We start from the raw sequence: 16,859 nt of genomic DNA, 5'->3' as shown, positions 1-16,859 counted from the left end.
TAATAGAATAATGTGTTTTTGTATTACTAAAACAGAAATTGTATATTTCTGTTCGCATACAGATCCATGACACGTTTTAATTGATCAACGCATTGACTATAAATATTTAAGCATTTGTTTTAACTTTTAATAGCTTGACGGTAATCTGTAAATAAATTTATCGTAGGAACGTTTGAGTCTTTTGTGCAATTAGTTCGTTTATATATACCATGAAATAATAATTAAATTGAACATACTGTTATTGAAATTAATAAGTAAAATTTAATGAATATCTGGAATAGTTATATTTACCCAATTATTTACTAAAAGTGGTAATTGTTTATGGGGTTATCTGATTGATATATGTGTAAAGCAGCACGCAGCCTTACTCCCTTGGAAGAAGTTGAAACCAAAATAAATTTTATTCAAGTGGGCTTTTAAAAGCACTTTTGAATCGACATTTTACAATTAAGTGAAGCTACCACCGGTTTGGAAAGTTGATTCTACCGAGAAGAACCGGCAAGAAACTCAGTAGTTTCTCTTTTTCAACATTAAAAAAATACAACAATATTAGTTAAATACAGTTATATTTAAATGTAATGTTTTTGCATTTACAGATTAACTTAAAATATTATGTTTTTCTCTTTCCATCCAACAATGAGGTGTATTTTACACCTTAGGGGTTAAAAATGCAGAAACGATTAAATACGTATCTAGTATCTACTCATTTTTATTTTCATTTTTCATACAAACTATAGGGATTGTATACTTCTCTATTGAAATTCAAAAACATCCGAACTTCAATAGAGAAGATGGTTGGAGACTTTCTAACACCTGGGAACCACTTATTAAAAATTTAAAATCCCAAATCCAACAGACTGCAAGACCTAAAGATACAGTCAGTGCCTTCTGCGTGCAACCGGAACGTTATTCAAGATACCAATTGAGAAATCGTTGGCGGTAGTTGTAAATAATATTTCTTTTGTTCCTCAAATAGACAAATGCCACCTTAGTCTACCCGTGACCACGAACGCTATAAAGTGCTCGAAACGTCGGGATGCCAAAAATAATTAATATAGGCGATTCAAATCCGTTATAACTAGTTTTATTTAAATGTGTAATATTCGCGAAAATTTAGGATTGAGAGTTTTGCCGCTGGTGAGGTCGTGGTTGCATGCCCTTGGTGATCCCGTTACCTCACCACTCGGCAGCATGGTAGAAACCCGAGGATGGTTTTAGTGGGTAGGACAGGGCCTTCAGCCCTGGCACGAGGCCCTTATGGCCCCGGTTGAGTCCCACATACCCGTCCCGGTCCTACCAAATTTCAGTGCCCAAACTTTGAATAGTATCTTCACAAATGTGAATACCAGTAAGACAGAAAAGTAATTCAAAAGAATGGATTACTGCTGTAGTGATGGAAGTTTTAGCAGTTATATTGTACAAAAATAAACTTATTATCTGGTCTTTTGTTGGAGAACAGCTAAATGAAAGATAAAGGGACAATCAAAATACTACGAGGTGCGTATTTAAGGAGTTGATTGGAAAGATTTGCTTCCTGGAAATTACAAAATAAATATAAGGATAAAAAGTGATATCTTTATTTTACGATCTCTTATTACTTATTACTATAACGATACTTGGTAACAATTGGTTGTATAGAAATCATATGATAAATAGAAAGATATTTATTGATATAGGTAATCCTAACTATCTTCAATTTATAAATTTAACGGTCAAATATGAGGACGCATAATGCACCATACATAGATTTTATTAAATATCTATTTACTTTTTATAAATTCGATGTTTTTACTACTTTTTATATGTCTAGTATATATACTAACAAATGTATATTCTTTTATTTCCATTGCTGCCTCAGCTACTATTAAAACACTCGGCGTAAATGTTTCGAACCTGGCATCTAAAAAGTTTTGTTTGCTATGCCAGACGGTATGTTATGTCAGTTTATCGTCTAAAACAGTACAATGGCATGGATTACTGCTCTCACATCTGAAAGCACCCCAGAACCTATTGGCCGATTCAACGGAGAGCGGCTTGAAATATTGACCTAGTTGTTCCTTTTACTTGCCAGGTGCCAGGTGTTGCAAATATCCGTGGCTGGTGGTAGTTATTTTCCATCGGGTATGACCTTACATCCTACTCATTTGCAACTAATCCTATAAAAAAGGCAAAAAAAAACATGTACTGTAGGGTTACATTAGGTTAATTGTTAGGGTGGAGGACAAAAAATATATTTAACTATAAAACTAAACATTTAAGTGCATATTATTACAAACCTTTGTTGTACCCTATATACGCGTACGGTAACGGTGTATATACAACTTTTATATTAAAAAAATACATAAAAATAAGTTTTGTTTTGTTTGGCTAGGATAGTTGATATTCTTGGCTTTTCTCTATCATAATATGCATGTATATTCTTAAACATATAATTCATATCATATCAAACATATAACTTCCCCTTGAATCATACCGCTTATTAGTTAAAAGCGCATTAATATGGGTTGTGTAGTTTAAAAAGTTTAAAAATCTAAAGGCGGGAAGCTTTTATAAACTATATATAGAGATTAGATGTGTAGGGTAAGTGTTTTTCCCGCTGGCAATTAATTATGCAGTACAATTTTCTTATTCACTTGACATTGACAGTGCAAAATTAATATTGTGTTTTCAGACATGTATGAAGTCTGAACTCTGAATTATCGGATCAATAACTACTCCAGTTACCTGTTACCGTGTAAAAATAAGCTATGTCGTTCTATCATGGCTTAAAAAATCATTTTTTTGAACAAATGAATTAAGTTCGTGGAGGTAATATTAGAGTTATTGTTTAAATTTCATTCGTTTTTAATCAAAAACAATCAAAACAATCATTTCAGTGTTATTATTGTATTTTCGTTTTTAATCTAACAGCTTCTGAGTTCGTTTATCAAAATGGAGGCGAATGATAACGGCAACAATGGTAATAACGGCAATCGAAATGTGCCGGCAGCATATCTGGAAATAACTGACGTTAAAAGGGAACAAAGCGAAGACTCTGGTGAATTAGACACAATTACTACTGCAATATATTTGAATCTACAAAAACTACACAACATGGAGAATAGACATAACGAAAATCAAATAAGTGGCGTCAAACGCAAATCAGAAGATAATCCTGTAAATATGCAGGAAGATGATAGGGTGAGTGAAGTCAACACTGACTCCAATGTAATAGTAAAAAGACCGAGGTATTCAGAGTCACAGTGCGATGAATCTGTTGAAAATTCAAATGATATTGTTGATGCAAATAGCTTGCAGATTAAAGAAGAAACAGTAAACTACACTTTGTATGTTTCAAACTCACCCGGAGAATGGACGTCTCAGCAAATCATTGATTTTATCAAAGATGAGGTAAGATAAAACATACAACACTCATTTTTTGCATAATTGTTGCCTTCTAACATACTAAAAAAATATATATTTCAAACCTACTTCACTTGGATCATATTTCTTATTATATGCATATGCTTAAAAGATGTACTTCACATAAAACAGATTACTTTAAGTCGTTCAACTTGGGCTTTTGACTTTGATCATATCAGGGTAATAATCATATTTAATGCTTGCTGCGATTCCGATTCTATTAAAATGTTTGCTTGTTTATTTGGCAATATGACTTTGGGAAAAGTCTATCCATGCAATAATTGGATTCTTGACACATACCATATGTATTATGATGAAGAAACTGCTGGCGATGTTTATATGACATTACAATCAAACTATATGAATTTAAATATTTAAGAATGCGAAATCATTTAAAATATGTTTAGTTATGACGAACATAATTTATATTTCTTGGTAAAGAAAAACATTTTTAAGGAAATCTCAGTTAAAAGATGCCAGTTGTATTTCTAATACCTAGGTTTTATTGAGGTTTTATAAAGAGGGAGGTTGAATTATATCAACCATTTTAAGAACTGTTGGGAACTATTTATGCCACAGATATATTTTAATTAGAAAACACTTAAAATCAGGCTCAGACCATGTTTCATATACTTTAATGGATATAAAATGAATTTAGCAATAAAATATTTAGACATCCTTTGCTTTGCTTATAACAAAGCTTTTATTTTTAGTGCGGAATCAATATCTCAAGAATTAACGATAGCAGAGCAGGAAATACTAACTCAGATTTTCAAATAAAACTAAAGTTTCCGAATAAGGAGCAATCAACCAAAGTTTATGATAAGTTGAAGGAGATGGAGGCAGCTGGCAAACTGAAAGTACATACAGATGGTAATATATAATTAAATTAATTTATATATAGCTAGCTGTTATGTGGCGCTTTGCTCTGTATAACTTTATAAAGAATATGGAACTACATTCTCAAAAACATACTTGATATGCTTAATTCTATAGATTATATCGAGCTATTAGGCAAAAAATAATTTATACTTTGAAAATGTCATTTTTGAGCCACTTTACATAAATATTGATCTAGTACTAGTTAGACTATGAGAGGACAAAATGGTTTTAAGACTTCATATATCTCTATACCCTAACTTAATCTGATGGGTTACCAATCTGAGGACTAAAATGAGTTCAGGGAAAGGACCAAAGATGTTTTGACATTTTCACAGACTTCACCTGCCAGACTCTGTCTCTCTAGCTGTCACTAAAAAGTGCTTAATAACTTTTTTATCAGCTTGACAAATTGATTGATTCATGTCAAGGCATAAAAAGTCTGGCCTTCCTCAGAGCTCAAGCTTACTTTCCTAGCTTTAAACCACACATGACATTAGCACTGCATCAAAATTAGTATTATGATAAGACTGGAAGTTAATATACTGCTTATATTCTCTTTGCACACTGTTAACGAAATTTATATTGTTTTTTTTTTTTTTTTTTTTTTTTTAATTATAATTTGTGGCTAATGCGAAAGTCTTATGACATAATTTTTTATTTTTTAAATGTTTCATATTATTTTTGCATTTTTAGATGATATGGAAGAAACGGCCTATGATGTACAGTCTGCCACAAGTGCACAAATAGATGAAAGGTATGCTTTCAATATTGTTTTGTTTGTTTTGTGATTCATAAAGGAAATAATTGATATAGCTTGCCCACATCTTATATTTACACATACACATCCTATATGACATACATATACATCTTATATGACAGGCTTATAGAGACCACATATGTTTAATTTTTAAATAGTACTTAATATAATAAAAATTGGCTTAACTTTCATTTACCTTTTTTGTAGTTTCCATATTAATATTTATGAATGAAGGAGCACATATATTTTAAAATATTATTGTATGGTATAATGTGCTATTAAGGTTGTCCTATGTTGGAGATAAATAATGTTATGGTACTATGTCAAGTTGGGAGATAAAAGAAACATTGTCATAAACATATATAAGTGCATACACACGCTTACACAAATACACATACACACACACAAGCAAAACGACACGCACACGTAGTATCATCCTCACGCACGTAAACACAAACGCACACGTGCACGCATGTATGCACGCTCGTACTCACATTCGTATACGTGAGAAAGAGATGAAGCGAATGTTGAACCGATTTTGATATTATATCCGTTTCATCTCTTTCTCGCATATCGTACAATGTTAAGTTAAACAAAGACAACGATATCTGAAATTGTGACTAGTGTACACGTTTGTACACTCACACATGCGAATACATTTTATTCAATATATTTTGTTCTCAATAGGGAGTCGAACACGGCAGCAACTGATCCACCGGAAGTGAGAGTTGATTTTGAGCTGGCGTCCGATGAGAATTCTTTTTATATAAGAGAAGAGTACCTAGAATCTCTGGGCATCAAATTACCTCTGACAAACTGGGTGACGGTAACCAATGTAAGTTGAACTCAATTTCAATTGCATACAGTGGGTAATCCGGTATCTGGCTAATCCGGTACACCATATAATCCGATATTTAATAGACATATTGGATTATTGGGAGATATTGTGTTCGACGCGATTTTTGTTTTGATTCTGATTGCTTAAATTTGACTACAAGTGATAGTAGAGTAGATAGTAGATAGTATATCACTTCTTTATACTTCAGAGTATAACATATAGAATCTTGTCATTGAATATATAACTTGTCGGATTCCAACTCTTTTGTAAATAAATCCGGACTATTGGTAGTCTTAATCCTCTGTATTGTTTCAACAACAACAGCAGCCTGTAAATTCCCACTGCTGGGCTAAAGGCCTCCTCTCCCTTCGAGGAGAAGGTTTGGAACTTATTCCACCACGCTGTTCCATTGCGAGTTGGTTGAATACACATGTGGCAGAATTTCTATGAAATCTGTCACATGCAGGTTGCCTCACGATGTTTTCCTTCACCGCTGAGCACGAGATGAATTATAAAGACAAATTAAGCACATGAATCAGCGGTGCTTGCCTGGGTTTGAACCCGCAATCATCGGTTAAGATGCACGCGTTCTAACCACTGGGCCATCTCGACTCACTGTATTGTTTATATTTTTATAATGCAAGTGTATTTATTAATGGTATTGTAAAGATTTTTTATAGATTGCTAAATTATTTTAATAAGTTTTTCAGTCTTGAATAATGATTATACGAAATTCGTCTTTAAACGTATTGAAATAAAGTATGTTTTTGTTTGACAGTTTCGGTGTGATAAGACGGAGTTAAAAGAAGTCTTCGAGCTGGCTGGCAGAGTTCTCGTATGCTCTGTGTACTCCATGACCAATAAATACGCTAACATCATGTATAGCCATCCACTTGAAGCTGTCCAGGTACCGTCATTTAAGCCATTCAAGCCATTTAATCCATTTAAGCCTTTGAGCCATTTAAGCCATTAAGTGATTAAAGCCCTTTAATCCATTTAAGCCTTTAAGCCATTTGAGTCATTTAAGCCATTTAAGCCAGTTAAGCCATTTAAGCCGTTAAGCCATTTAAGCCGTTAAGCCATTTAAACCGTTAAGCCATTTAAGCCGTTAAGCCATTTAAGCCGTTAAGCCATTTAAGCCGTTAAGCCATTTAAGCCGTTAAGCCATTTAAGCCATTCAAGCCATTCAAGCCATTTAATCCATTTAAGCCGTTTAATCCATTTAAGCTATTCTAGCCATTTAAGCAATTCAAGTCATTTAAGCGTTTTTTCTTTTAGCACAGATAATTAATTTCTATTAATATTCTTTCAGGCGATATCAATGCTCAACGGACAGAAGTTATTTGGGCAAACCCTCAAAGTAACGATGAACAATTCCCGAGATACGAACACGCTTCTACCCAAGGGCTTGGCGGACGTCGGGCCCGGTCTCGGGAAGTACGGGAAAGGACTTCCGGATCTAGTCGAGCAGTTCAAGCGTTTCGTCAAGGGCCAGAAGTCTTCCATCGACGCTCATTTGTTTCAACCGGATCTGCTGAGGAATATCGGGATCGAGACCGATCGAGAAACTTCGACGCCGGTCGTTCGTTCGGCCCCGAGTAACTCGAGCGCACACAACGATAACGTGTCTGAACAGGGTAGTGACGTGTCGGCGTGCGAGTCGGTTGTCAGGAATAATGGGAACATGTTCGGAGCGATAGGGCAGAGGGTGTCTCAGGTGAGCACCCCGGCGCCAGGACAGTTCCAAAGCAACCGAGTCTTCACCCCCATGAGTCAGCCGCTGATGATACGCGCGACCGGCAATATGATGCCCGTACCCTCAGGGTCCATGCAGCGTCCAAGACACATGGCACCAATCTCCAATCCTTTGACCATTTACGCCAACTGCCCACCGATACCCGGCGTCGAGGCAACGAATTCAGCTAGAGGCTTTAACATAAGTGTGATTGGGTCGAGTAATATGCCCGTGATCCCAGGTCCGATAATAGCGCGAGGCCCCATGCCTAGCCCAATGGGTCCCATGAGGAGACCGGTCCCAGTGACTATCACCCATCTGTCGACTGCGAATCGTTTTCCAGCTCCGGGTCCGAGGAATGTAGGCCCGGTGACTGGTTCGCCAAGGGGCCCTGCCCCGGTCGCTGGTCCGAGTCCGAGCATTCAAATTTCGAACACAATAAGGCCCAATGGCCCCGTTGTGCCATTGAGGCCATATATGTCACAGGCGACGCTCGGTAATGTTCAAATGATTAAAGGCGCTGATGCTGTAACAGTTCAGATGAGCGGCGTAAGTTAATTTTTTAATTCTTCCTTATAAATAAAACCATTTAGAAAATTTACAAAAGAAAAAAGTGATCAAACGATAATGGGAGCAATTCAATAGGCTATTTGACAATGCGAAAAATCAATTATGAAATATAGTAATCAGTGTATATTATGAGTTTAAAAATGGGTATTTACTAACAAAACTTGAAAATAATACTTAATTTATTCAAAAATCAATAAATAAAAAAGCATTTTTTCAAACGTTTGTCACATGACACAACACGCCCCTGATAGGCCGGGCTTATGATGAAGTCACTTTCTTGTAAACCTTGCTATTCTATTATATGTATCACAGATTAAAATACAGCCAAGTGATGTCACCGATCCCATTGCAGCGCCATATTGACCAAGTAGCGTTTTCGCGCGTTATTTAAATATGGAATTTTTAATATGATATTTTTCGGCAAATATGTACTAGAAATAAAAAAAATCAACTTTTACTCGGTTCCTTAACCTCTACTAAATAATATAAAATGGATTTTAAAAACCAGTCAAATAGCCTATTGAATCATATGTATTACGTAAGGGGTTGTCCATTAATCACGTGAGGCTTGAAAAGGGGGGAGGGGTTTGATAAAAATCACGAAAATAACACAAGCGGGAGGGGGGGGGGGGATGTAGTAAGATATCTCGTGTATTTATTTTTTCGTCTAATTATAGTATTTAAATTAAGATAATATTCAGAAAATTTTAAGATTCGTTGTAGGTACTAAAAATACACGTGATGTTGAGAAGGGGGAGGGGGGTGGTCTTAAACCTCACTACGTATCACCAATGGGGAGGGGGGGTTAAAAAATGCTAAAAAAAGATCACGTGATTAATGGACAACCCCTAACGCAATTTTTGAAGATTTTTGACCCCTTGTAACGCAACGCACGTTTGGTAAATGTTTTCACTAACGTTGTTTTCCCAGCTGCCGCCGTCGACGAATTTCGTCAATCTCGGCCAAAGTCTGTCGGAGTTCGGTCAAGTCGTGTTCCTGGAGTTCACGACGCCCGGATGCGCTGTCGTGCGGTTTGCGAGCCCCTCCGATGCCGATAGATGCCTCCGTATCCTTTTATAAATATTACTAGATGGCTTATAATTGACGACCACCGTGGTCGAGTGGTGTGTACACCGGTTTTTATGGGTACCCCACTCTGAGGTCCCGGGTTCGATTCCCGGCTGAGGAGAAAAAGTCCATTAGTTTTCTATGTTGTCTTGGGTGTTTGTGGTACCGTTGTTACTTCTGTATGTATATAACACAAGTGCTTTAGCTGATCTTAATGTAAGTTTACATTGGGATCAGAGTAATGGATGTGCTGTTTTCCGATATTATGTTATATTATTATAAGGTTGTTGGGAACACTGATAGATTTTCATCCGAAACAGATTTTAATAGTTCGTTAATTAATCCACCGATACGCGTTGCGTCAGCGTGGTGAATTAAGCACTAAAACTTTTCAAAAGAAAAGAAGCTCTATGCCCAACTCTGAGACACTTACGGGCTGATATTTGATTTATTTTTACTTGAACTAATAATGTCCTTAACTCGAAATACAGAAAACTTTAGAAATATTATGGGATGAAATTCAATGATATGCGAAGGATTCATTGTGAGTAAAACTATATGATTAGATTATTTTCTTTTTTTTATTTATTTATATAAATTGTCTTAGTCTTATGCATAACCAGCTGTGAAAATAAATGCTTGAATGCTTAATAAACTGTAAAAAGCATTTTTTATTATATACAGCTGTTCTACTTTTAGATATTTGCTTTTAATTGTTAAAGAAAACTTATTAATTAATAGTTGAAAGTGATTAAAATATACAAAGTGAGTGGTGATAAGAATATCAGGCATGCTTAGGTACTAAACCAAATGATTCAGTGCAGCATTTCTCCTAAAAATTCATCCATGTTTCGAAAATATTTTCGGAAAGCTCCAATGTCGGTTATCAATCCACATGTATTATCAAATTAATTGTTAGTAATAATAATAAAACAAAAAGGTCAAAATTTAGTAACATTTTTATTCTATTTTCAAATATATTTCTTAAAGTAAGCCGTTATGAGATATTATGTATTGAATTATTGGTTTTGGAAGTATTACTTCATAGTCCAAGATTTTTAGATATCCGCTCTGCATGAAATCCTTCTACGTGATTTTTCGATTGGATTATGTCGGAGGGTCCCCCCAAGTATAAAACCGAGTTTCTGTCGTCCGAAACCGCGAGCGTTAGCCGCCAGTTTAACGGTAAAAACGGTAAGTTGTACGTTAAAAACCGAATAAACCTTTTTCATACCAAACTTTTACTCCTATTGTTGATATTTTCCGATATATTTAAGTAAATAAAAAGCAATTTTTTTGTTTTTGTAAAGTAACTCAATATTTTTTGTATAAAATTAGTAAAAAAAGTTTGTACAAAATGTTTTATATAAAATTTGTAGAAAATTTCATGCTCTCCAACTTTAATTGAAACATTTTTTTCGTATCTCCAAAAATGATTGAGGTACTTTACAGAAACAAAAAGAATATTTATTTTTTTTACTTAAATATATCGGAAAGTATCAACAATAAGGGGAAAAAGTTGGTATAAAAAAGGTGGGAAATTTTGTTCTCTACAAAAAAGATTTCTTCGGTTTTTAACGTAAAACTTACCGTTTCCGAGATATATGCAAAAAAACGTTTTCCAACATGGCGGCTAACGCTCGCGGTTTCGGACGACAGAAACTCGGTTTTATACTTGGGGGACATAATCCAATCGAAAAATCACGTAGAAGGATTTCATGTAGAGCGGACGGATTTTTGGTGCTAAAATTCCTGGACTATCATTGAAGAATAGAAATAAACACTGACAATATTATAATTACATTATTATGAGTCAGTATGTTGTTATAAAAATTAACAACCACAAAGGTTTTAATGTATCTTAAAAGGTGTGATTGATATAATTACTTTCCTTTTTTTTTTCAGCCGTCGATCCTGGCTTTCCTCATGATTCTGTGCAAGGTTACGAGTGTATTCGTTATATTCTACTTCATATTAGCATTTACGACATTGATATGTCATATATTTATATCATATAATCATTAATATGTATAATACGACACAAATTAGATGTAGCATCGGAAAATGCAATGGAATGAAAATAAAACCGATTCCTGCCGATTTACACAACCAATAGAAATGGCTCCCTATCGCGCCATTCTACGCTATTCGTCGCTATAGATTCACGCGTCAGAGAAAGCAAGTGCATGTAAATCGACGCGTCAAATTGACGAATATATTGGGTCATATGATATTACAAGTTATTACGTTTGTGCAAAGATCATATTCGCATGAGAAATAAATATTGATAATTTGGGATAGCGTACTCAATTCGGACGTGATCGGTTTAACGAATTTAGCCGATGCTACATCTAAGTTGTGTCATACTATACATATGTGTACTTGGAAAGACTTGAAAATTATATTCATAATGTTTAACATAAATGAATATTTTTAGATCTGCTTCTATTATGGCTTTAAAATGTTTTATTTAATTATTAATTGCGATTAAGAATTAAGCGCTAACAATTGATGTTGAATTGATGTGTAGTCTTATATAATTAAAACATACTACTGGTAATATATAATCAACTACTACTCTTAATAATATCATATAAAATTCCATAGACAATTGGGTATTTGAATGATGTATAGTTCAATATTTTGTTTATGAATTTATCACAAACTTTTTTTTTTTTTTAAATATTTATATACGTTTTTAAAATCATGCGACTTATTATAAATATATGGATACGTCATATAGTGCATAGTGACGTCACGAGATGTTTGTCGAATTATTTAACACTTGTAATCGCTCACGGCTTTGCTTGCGTTTTAGGGTGTTTGTTGTCACGTGTCAGGCAAACAAGAGGACTATGTGCTTTCTTGGAGGTCAAGTTTGCTTCATAACAAACAACAACAACAACAATTCCCACTGCTGGGCTAAAAGCCTCCTCTCCCTTTAAGGAGAAGGTTTGGAACATATTCCACCACGCTGTTCCAATGCGGGTTGGTGGAATACACATGTGGCAGAATTTCTATGAAATTTGTCACATGCAGGTTTCCTCACGATGTTTTCCTTCACCGCCGAGCACGAGATGAATTATAAAGGCAAATTAAGCACATGAATCAGCGGTGCTTGCCTGGGTTTGAACCCGCAGTCATAGGTTAAGATGCACGCGTTCTAACCACTGGGCCATCTCGACTCGCTTCATAACAAGTTTCATCAAATTCGGTTCAGCGGTTTGGTAGTGAAAGAGCGGATAAACAGACAAAGTTACTTTAATATTTATAATATATTAGTATAGATTATGAACATTTACAACAACGATTAGGAAAATTTTGGCGCGTCACGGTACTAAATTTAGAAATGTCCTTGTAGATTGATATATTTTTAATTATTATTATTAATAAAAATATGATTAGATATATATTAGATTTCGCGTGACTTTGCTCGTGTTTTAAGAGTATGACGTCAGTTGAAAGACATAAAAAGCCTTCGTCCTTTCTACATTACTACAAAAGAGGTTTCAATAAGAAGTTTCATCAAAATCGGTTCAGCTGTTAGCTTAGTTGTGTGATAGAATTAATTTCGCATTTATTATATTAATATATATATGTACATGGCCTTTCCATTTACATTTAAAAAAAGCCATTCAAATATCCAATTTTAGTTTGTGTTGATAGTAATTTCTCATACATACAAATAACATTAAAATTGATTTAGTATTATTTTTATGTATGTGTTTTCTTAATCATTGTATATATCATTTGCATTTACTTATTAGGATATGTCATAGTCAATTAGATGTATAATTGTCGTGTTATATATAAGACACTCAATACTTATCGTAGAAAATAACATACACTAATATATAAATATATGTGTTTCATATTACATTGAGATCTTAATGTTGTCATAGAAAACAGTTTTAAATGTGTCGTAGTTAACTCATATTAATCTATATTACTATTTAATATAAACTCTAACGGAGTATTAAAACAGATATATGGTGTTTAATAGTATATATGTGTCACTAGGGTAGTCATGATTTTTGGGTTATTACGGATTTTTCCTATATAGGTTTAATTAATTTTTTACCTATAATTCGACATTTCATAATGCTTGCTTATCGAATGAATATAATTTATTCAATGCTTAAATAATTGATAAGGTATTACGATGATATGAAGGAGTCACTTATTTAATAATAATCGCAAATATATTAATCACAAAGGAGGTTGAGGTTTAAAACCACTTAAATGAATAAGTATCTCATAATTTTAATCTGTCAAAAATTGTATATAGAAATTCAGGTGTAGCGTTTCAATATAAACAAAAATAATTTTGAAACTTATATAATAGGTAACATTGTTCAAATTCTATAGTAAATTTTAACTCATCACCCGAATATGTATCAAATCGAACTGGTCGTGTTATAATAATTTTTCAAATATGGAATTCCTACTCATTGCCAGTTTGAATATTTATAGCTCACGAACTAGTCCCCAAGGGTGGATATATTCGAAAAACATTGTGATAAATTTATACATATTGTATCAGGGTCTAAAATTACTGACCCTTGTTTTGATGGGGGATTATTTATACGGGATAAGGTATAAGGTGCGCTCATAAATGTAAATATATATGTATTTTGGACTCTCTTTTTGAATACGTCCAAATGGTGTGCCAATATGGTTGTAAAAAATATTGACTTATTATATAAATACATAAACAAGGGCGATAAGTATAACGGTCGGCAGGGAATTAGTAATGACTCGTACTATTATAAATTTATCAGTAAATAAGTAATGAAAGTTTGACAGCTGTCAAATGTCATTTATGAAGTTTTGTTACAGATTAAAAATCTGTTTTTGCCGCCATTCAAATTTAATTTGATCTCGCTCACGTATTCATATCATTTGCTACTAAGTTGCACAACCCTTCCTATTTTTTTTTAATTTTAATTATAATAGAAATGTATTTAAAGTATTAAAATAAGACAACATTCGAATTAATATTTTGTGACTTAGGATTAAGTGTGTTCGTAGTTTTTAATCATCTTATTAAAAAAAAAAAAACATTATAAATGTTTCCTAGACGTAATGCCAAATATTTTTTCTTGAACAATAAGATATATTGATGTACTTAAATGTTAGTTGTAAGATTCTTCTCAGATATTAAAGATGGGTCTCACTTTATTTTAGGAATAAGAAATTATATTAAGTTCTATTTATTAAAATACGTTGCACTATTTGTTTTTTTTATATAAAACGTACAAATATTTATCGTTTCACTCAAGAATTTTCTCGTTATATAAAAATTATTATTTTTATGAAATTGAAAGACTGGTATTTTTATAGTATTCCAAATAGTTATACTCGTAATATATTTCCAGTAAAAATAACTATCTAGTCTATGAAAAAATATATATTTTGTCGATGGTTTCGTTAATAATAAATGCGTTTCGTTACACTTTTTATAGTTTAAATTATCTCTTAATATTCTCGTGTAATTGGCTGTTAACACTTAACCAGAAAATTCTTTAAGTTAATGCGTGGTATTAACTACTTGTGTACTGCTTATAAAGTCAAATCTTAACTCGCCTAATACTTTTAAGTATTCTAGCTTTATATAATACATTATTGTTTCGAACTGCAGTTTATTAAAATGTATTACAAAATAAGTATGAAGTTTTTTTAAGTTACAATAATTGTAAATTATTTAATTTGTTATGTTTAATTTGATTGATGATGATGCATTTGTAATTTGAAGTTTATATATTATATTGGTGTCTATAAGTGTCTGTTAAGGTGTCTTCACACTGAACCCGCCAATCCGCCGACTTGTGGTGACATCTGCGCGTCTGTGAGTTGCGTATGCACTCAATTGCACGACTACTGACTGAAGTATAGCGACTACTGCGATGCAAGTGATATCTGTTCCAGTATCCACGTTAAATAAACGTTGAAAGACTTTTGATTGAATTGTTCGAGTTATGAGTGTCCACACAAGCTGCTTTACTACATGTAGTTGTTTTACTAAAACGATATGTGTAGCACTAATCCGCTATCAACAAAGCCGGGCCCGTTGAATGCGGTAAGGCGGTTTTTCGTGTGTAGACTCCTTTATTTATAATACTACTGCATTTTTAACCAATTTAAAATTATTCATGGATGGTCCACGTGTCTAAGTAATATTAAGGAGAATAAATGGTGTCTAAATGTTATGTGTTTTATTTGAATAAGGCAAGGGAATCGTGCTATTAAATATGGTTTCTTTCACAGTTTCTATCAACTAGAACAACAGCTTGTACTGTAGTACTTGCTGCTTGACTGTAGTAAATTTATGGCGGTTAATCTTGATCAATTGAAGACCTCTCCTCCCTAAGGGTTAAAGTAAAAAAAAAAAAAATAGAAGTGCTTGCTGCACAAATTGTGAGTTTGTTTCTCGCTGGAGGCTGTTTTCAGAAAGTCACGGTAGCATGCGCAAGCGATCCCGTGGCGCCCGCCGAAAGACGGAGAGGGTACCGCTGGTTTTTTAGTGGGTAAACCCGGTGGACCTGGGCGCACTAGGCGTTCAAGAAACCGCGGAGTCCCACACACTCCCCCCCACTTACTATCACGTGGGGGAAGCGTAAAGCGTTTTTTCAGCGTAAAAAAAGGCTGTTTTCAGAAAAAAGTGGCAGTGACGAAATATCGGCGGTTCAAAAATGCTTATTGTAAAATGCTTTATTGTAACAACAACAGCCTGTAAATTCCCACTGCTAGGCTAAAGGCCTCCTCTCCCTTTGAGGAGAAGGCTTGGAACATATTCCACCACGCTGTTCCAATGCGGGTTGGTGGAATACACATGTGGCAGAATTTCTATGAAATTTGTCACATGCAGGTTTCCTCACGATGTTTTCCTTCACCGCTGAGCACGAGATGGATTATAAAGACAAATTAAGCACAAGAATCAGCGGTGCTTGCCTGGGTTTGAACCCGCAATCATCGGTTATGATGCGCACGTTCTTACCACTGGGCCATCTCGACGCTTTATTGTAAAGTTTACCTGAATCAAATACATTTGATTTCATTTGAAATTTATAGGTACTGTTCACATGCTTGTGGAAGCAAATTTTAAAATGGTGTCACAACACTATTTTACATCGTAAAAAGTATGTAGCCTCTGTGTATTTTATTGAATGGTTTTCCTTTTAATTGAGTTACACAACCAAGGGCTTATTTGCGCTACTGACTGTATCTCTTTGTAGTGGAATTATTTACAATTAAAGCCAGAAGGCCCGTTTTCCCGTCTGCCTCAAAGATTTGAAATATACAGAAATTACATTTAGTAAAATGTATTTGTGTCTATAAAGTCAACCCTACATAGAGTTACTCAATATTTTCTTACATTTTTATAGTAGTATTTTTGGAATTATATGTAAGTTTATATTTAAATAAAGCGATTAAATCATTTTAATCTGATAAGTTTTGAGTGAAATAATGAACGTGCTGATTAAGCTACTTTGTATTTGTTGTGTTGTATGTTATCTGTGATTTTCGCCCGATTGTTACTTTTGAAAACAAAACTGAGTACATAATTTTCGTTCGAAATTCAAACCATTTCGCGATTAAAGTCGTTT

General features: G+C 34.0%; 1 protein-coding gene across 3 annotated transcripts; it reads left to right on the top strand.

Annotated features, from left to right (window-relative positions):
• Positions 1-2,654: 2,654 nt before the first annotated feature.
• On the top strand, positions 2,655-11,365 carry LOC124534739. 3 transcript variants are annotated; one of them, XM_047110736.1, is made up of 11 exons: positions 2,655-2,808; positions 2,911-3,180; positions 3,298-3,390; positions 4,116-4,275; positions 4,978-5,038; positions 5,729-5,876; positions 6,658-6,786; positions 7,192-8,163; positions 9,115-9,250; positions 9,744-9,796; positions 11,158-11,364. In XM_047110736.1, the coding sequence occupies exons 2-10, from the start codon at positions 2,932-2,934 to the stop codon at positions 9,767-9,769; spliced, it is 1,974 nt and encodes a 657-aa protein (XP_046966692.1). In that variant the 5' UTR covers positions 2,655-2,808; positions 2,911-2,931; the 3' UTR covers positions 9,770-9,796; positions 11,158-11,364. The 3 variants fall into 3 exon arrangements, with proteins under 3 accessions (XP_046966692.1, XP_046966691.1, XP_046966693.1); XM_047110735.1 differs by having other exon boundaries at positions 2,911-3,390; XM_047110737.1 differs by lacking the exon at positions 2,655-2,808 and having other exon boundaries at positions 3,038-3,180; positions 3,291-3,390; positions 11,158-11,365.
• Positions 11,366-16,859: the final 5,494 nt, after the last annotated feature.

This window comes from Vanessa cardui, chromosome 13 (assembly GCF_905220365.1).
Source record: "Vanessa cardui chromosome 13, ilVanCard2.1, whole genome shotgun sequence".
Taxonomy (NCBI): domain Eukaryota; kingdom Metazoa; phylum Arthropoda; class Insecta; order Lepidoptera; family Nymphalidae; genus Vanessa; species Vanessa cardui.
The sequence above is the reverse complement of the archived record's forward strand: the minus strand, read 5'-3'. Positions and strand labels throughout refer to the sequence as shown.

Bases quoted from the DNA above. Each gene is read 5' to 3' on its own strand.
- LOC124534739 (XM_047110735.1), top strand. From the start codon at position 2,932: ATGGAGGCGAATGATAACGGCAACAATGGTAATAACGGCAATCGAAAT. The intron at 5,039-5,728 runs GTATGCTTTCAA...TGTTCTCAATAG, and splicing joins AGTGCACAAATAGATGAAAG to GGAGTCGAACACGGCAGCAA. The intron at 6,787-7,191 runs GTACCGTCATTT...ATATTCTTTCAG, and splicing joins ATCCACTTGAAGCTGTCCAG to GCGATATCAATGCTCAACGG.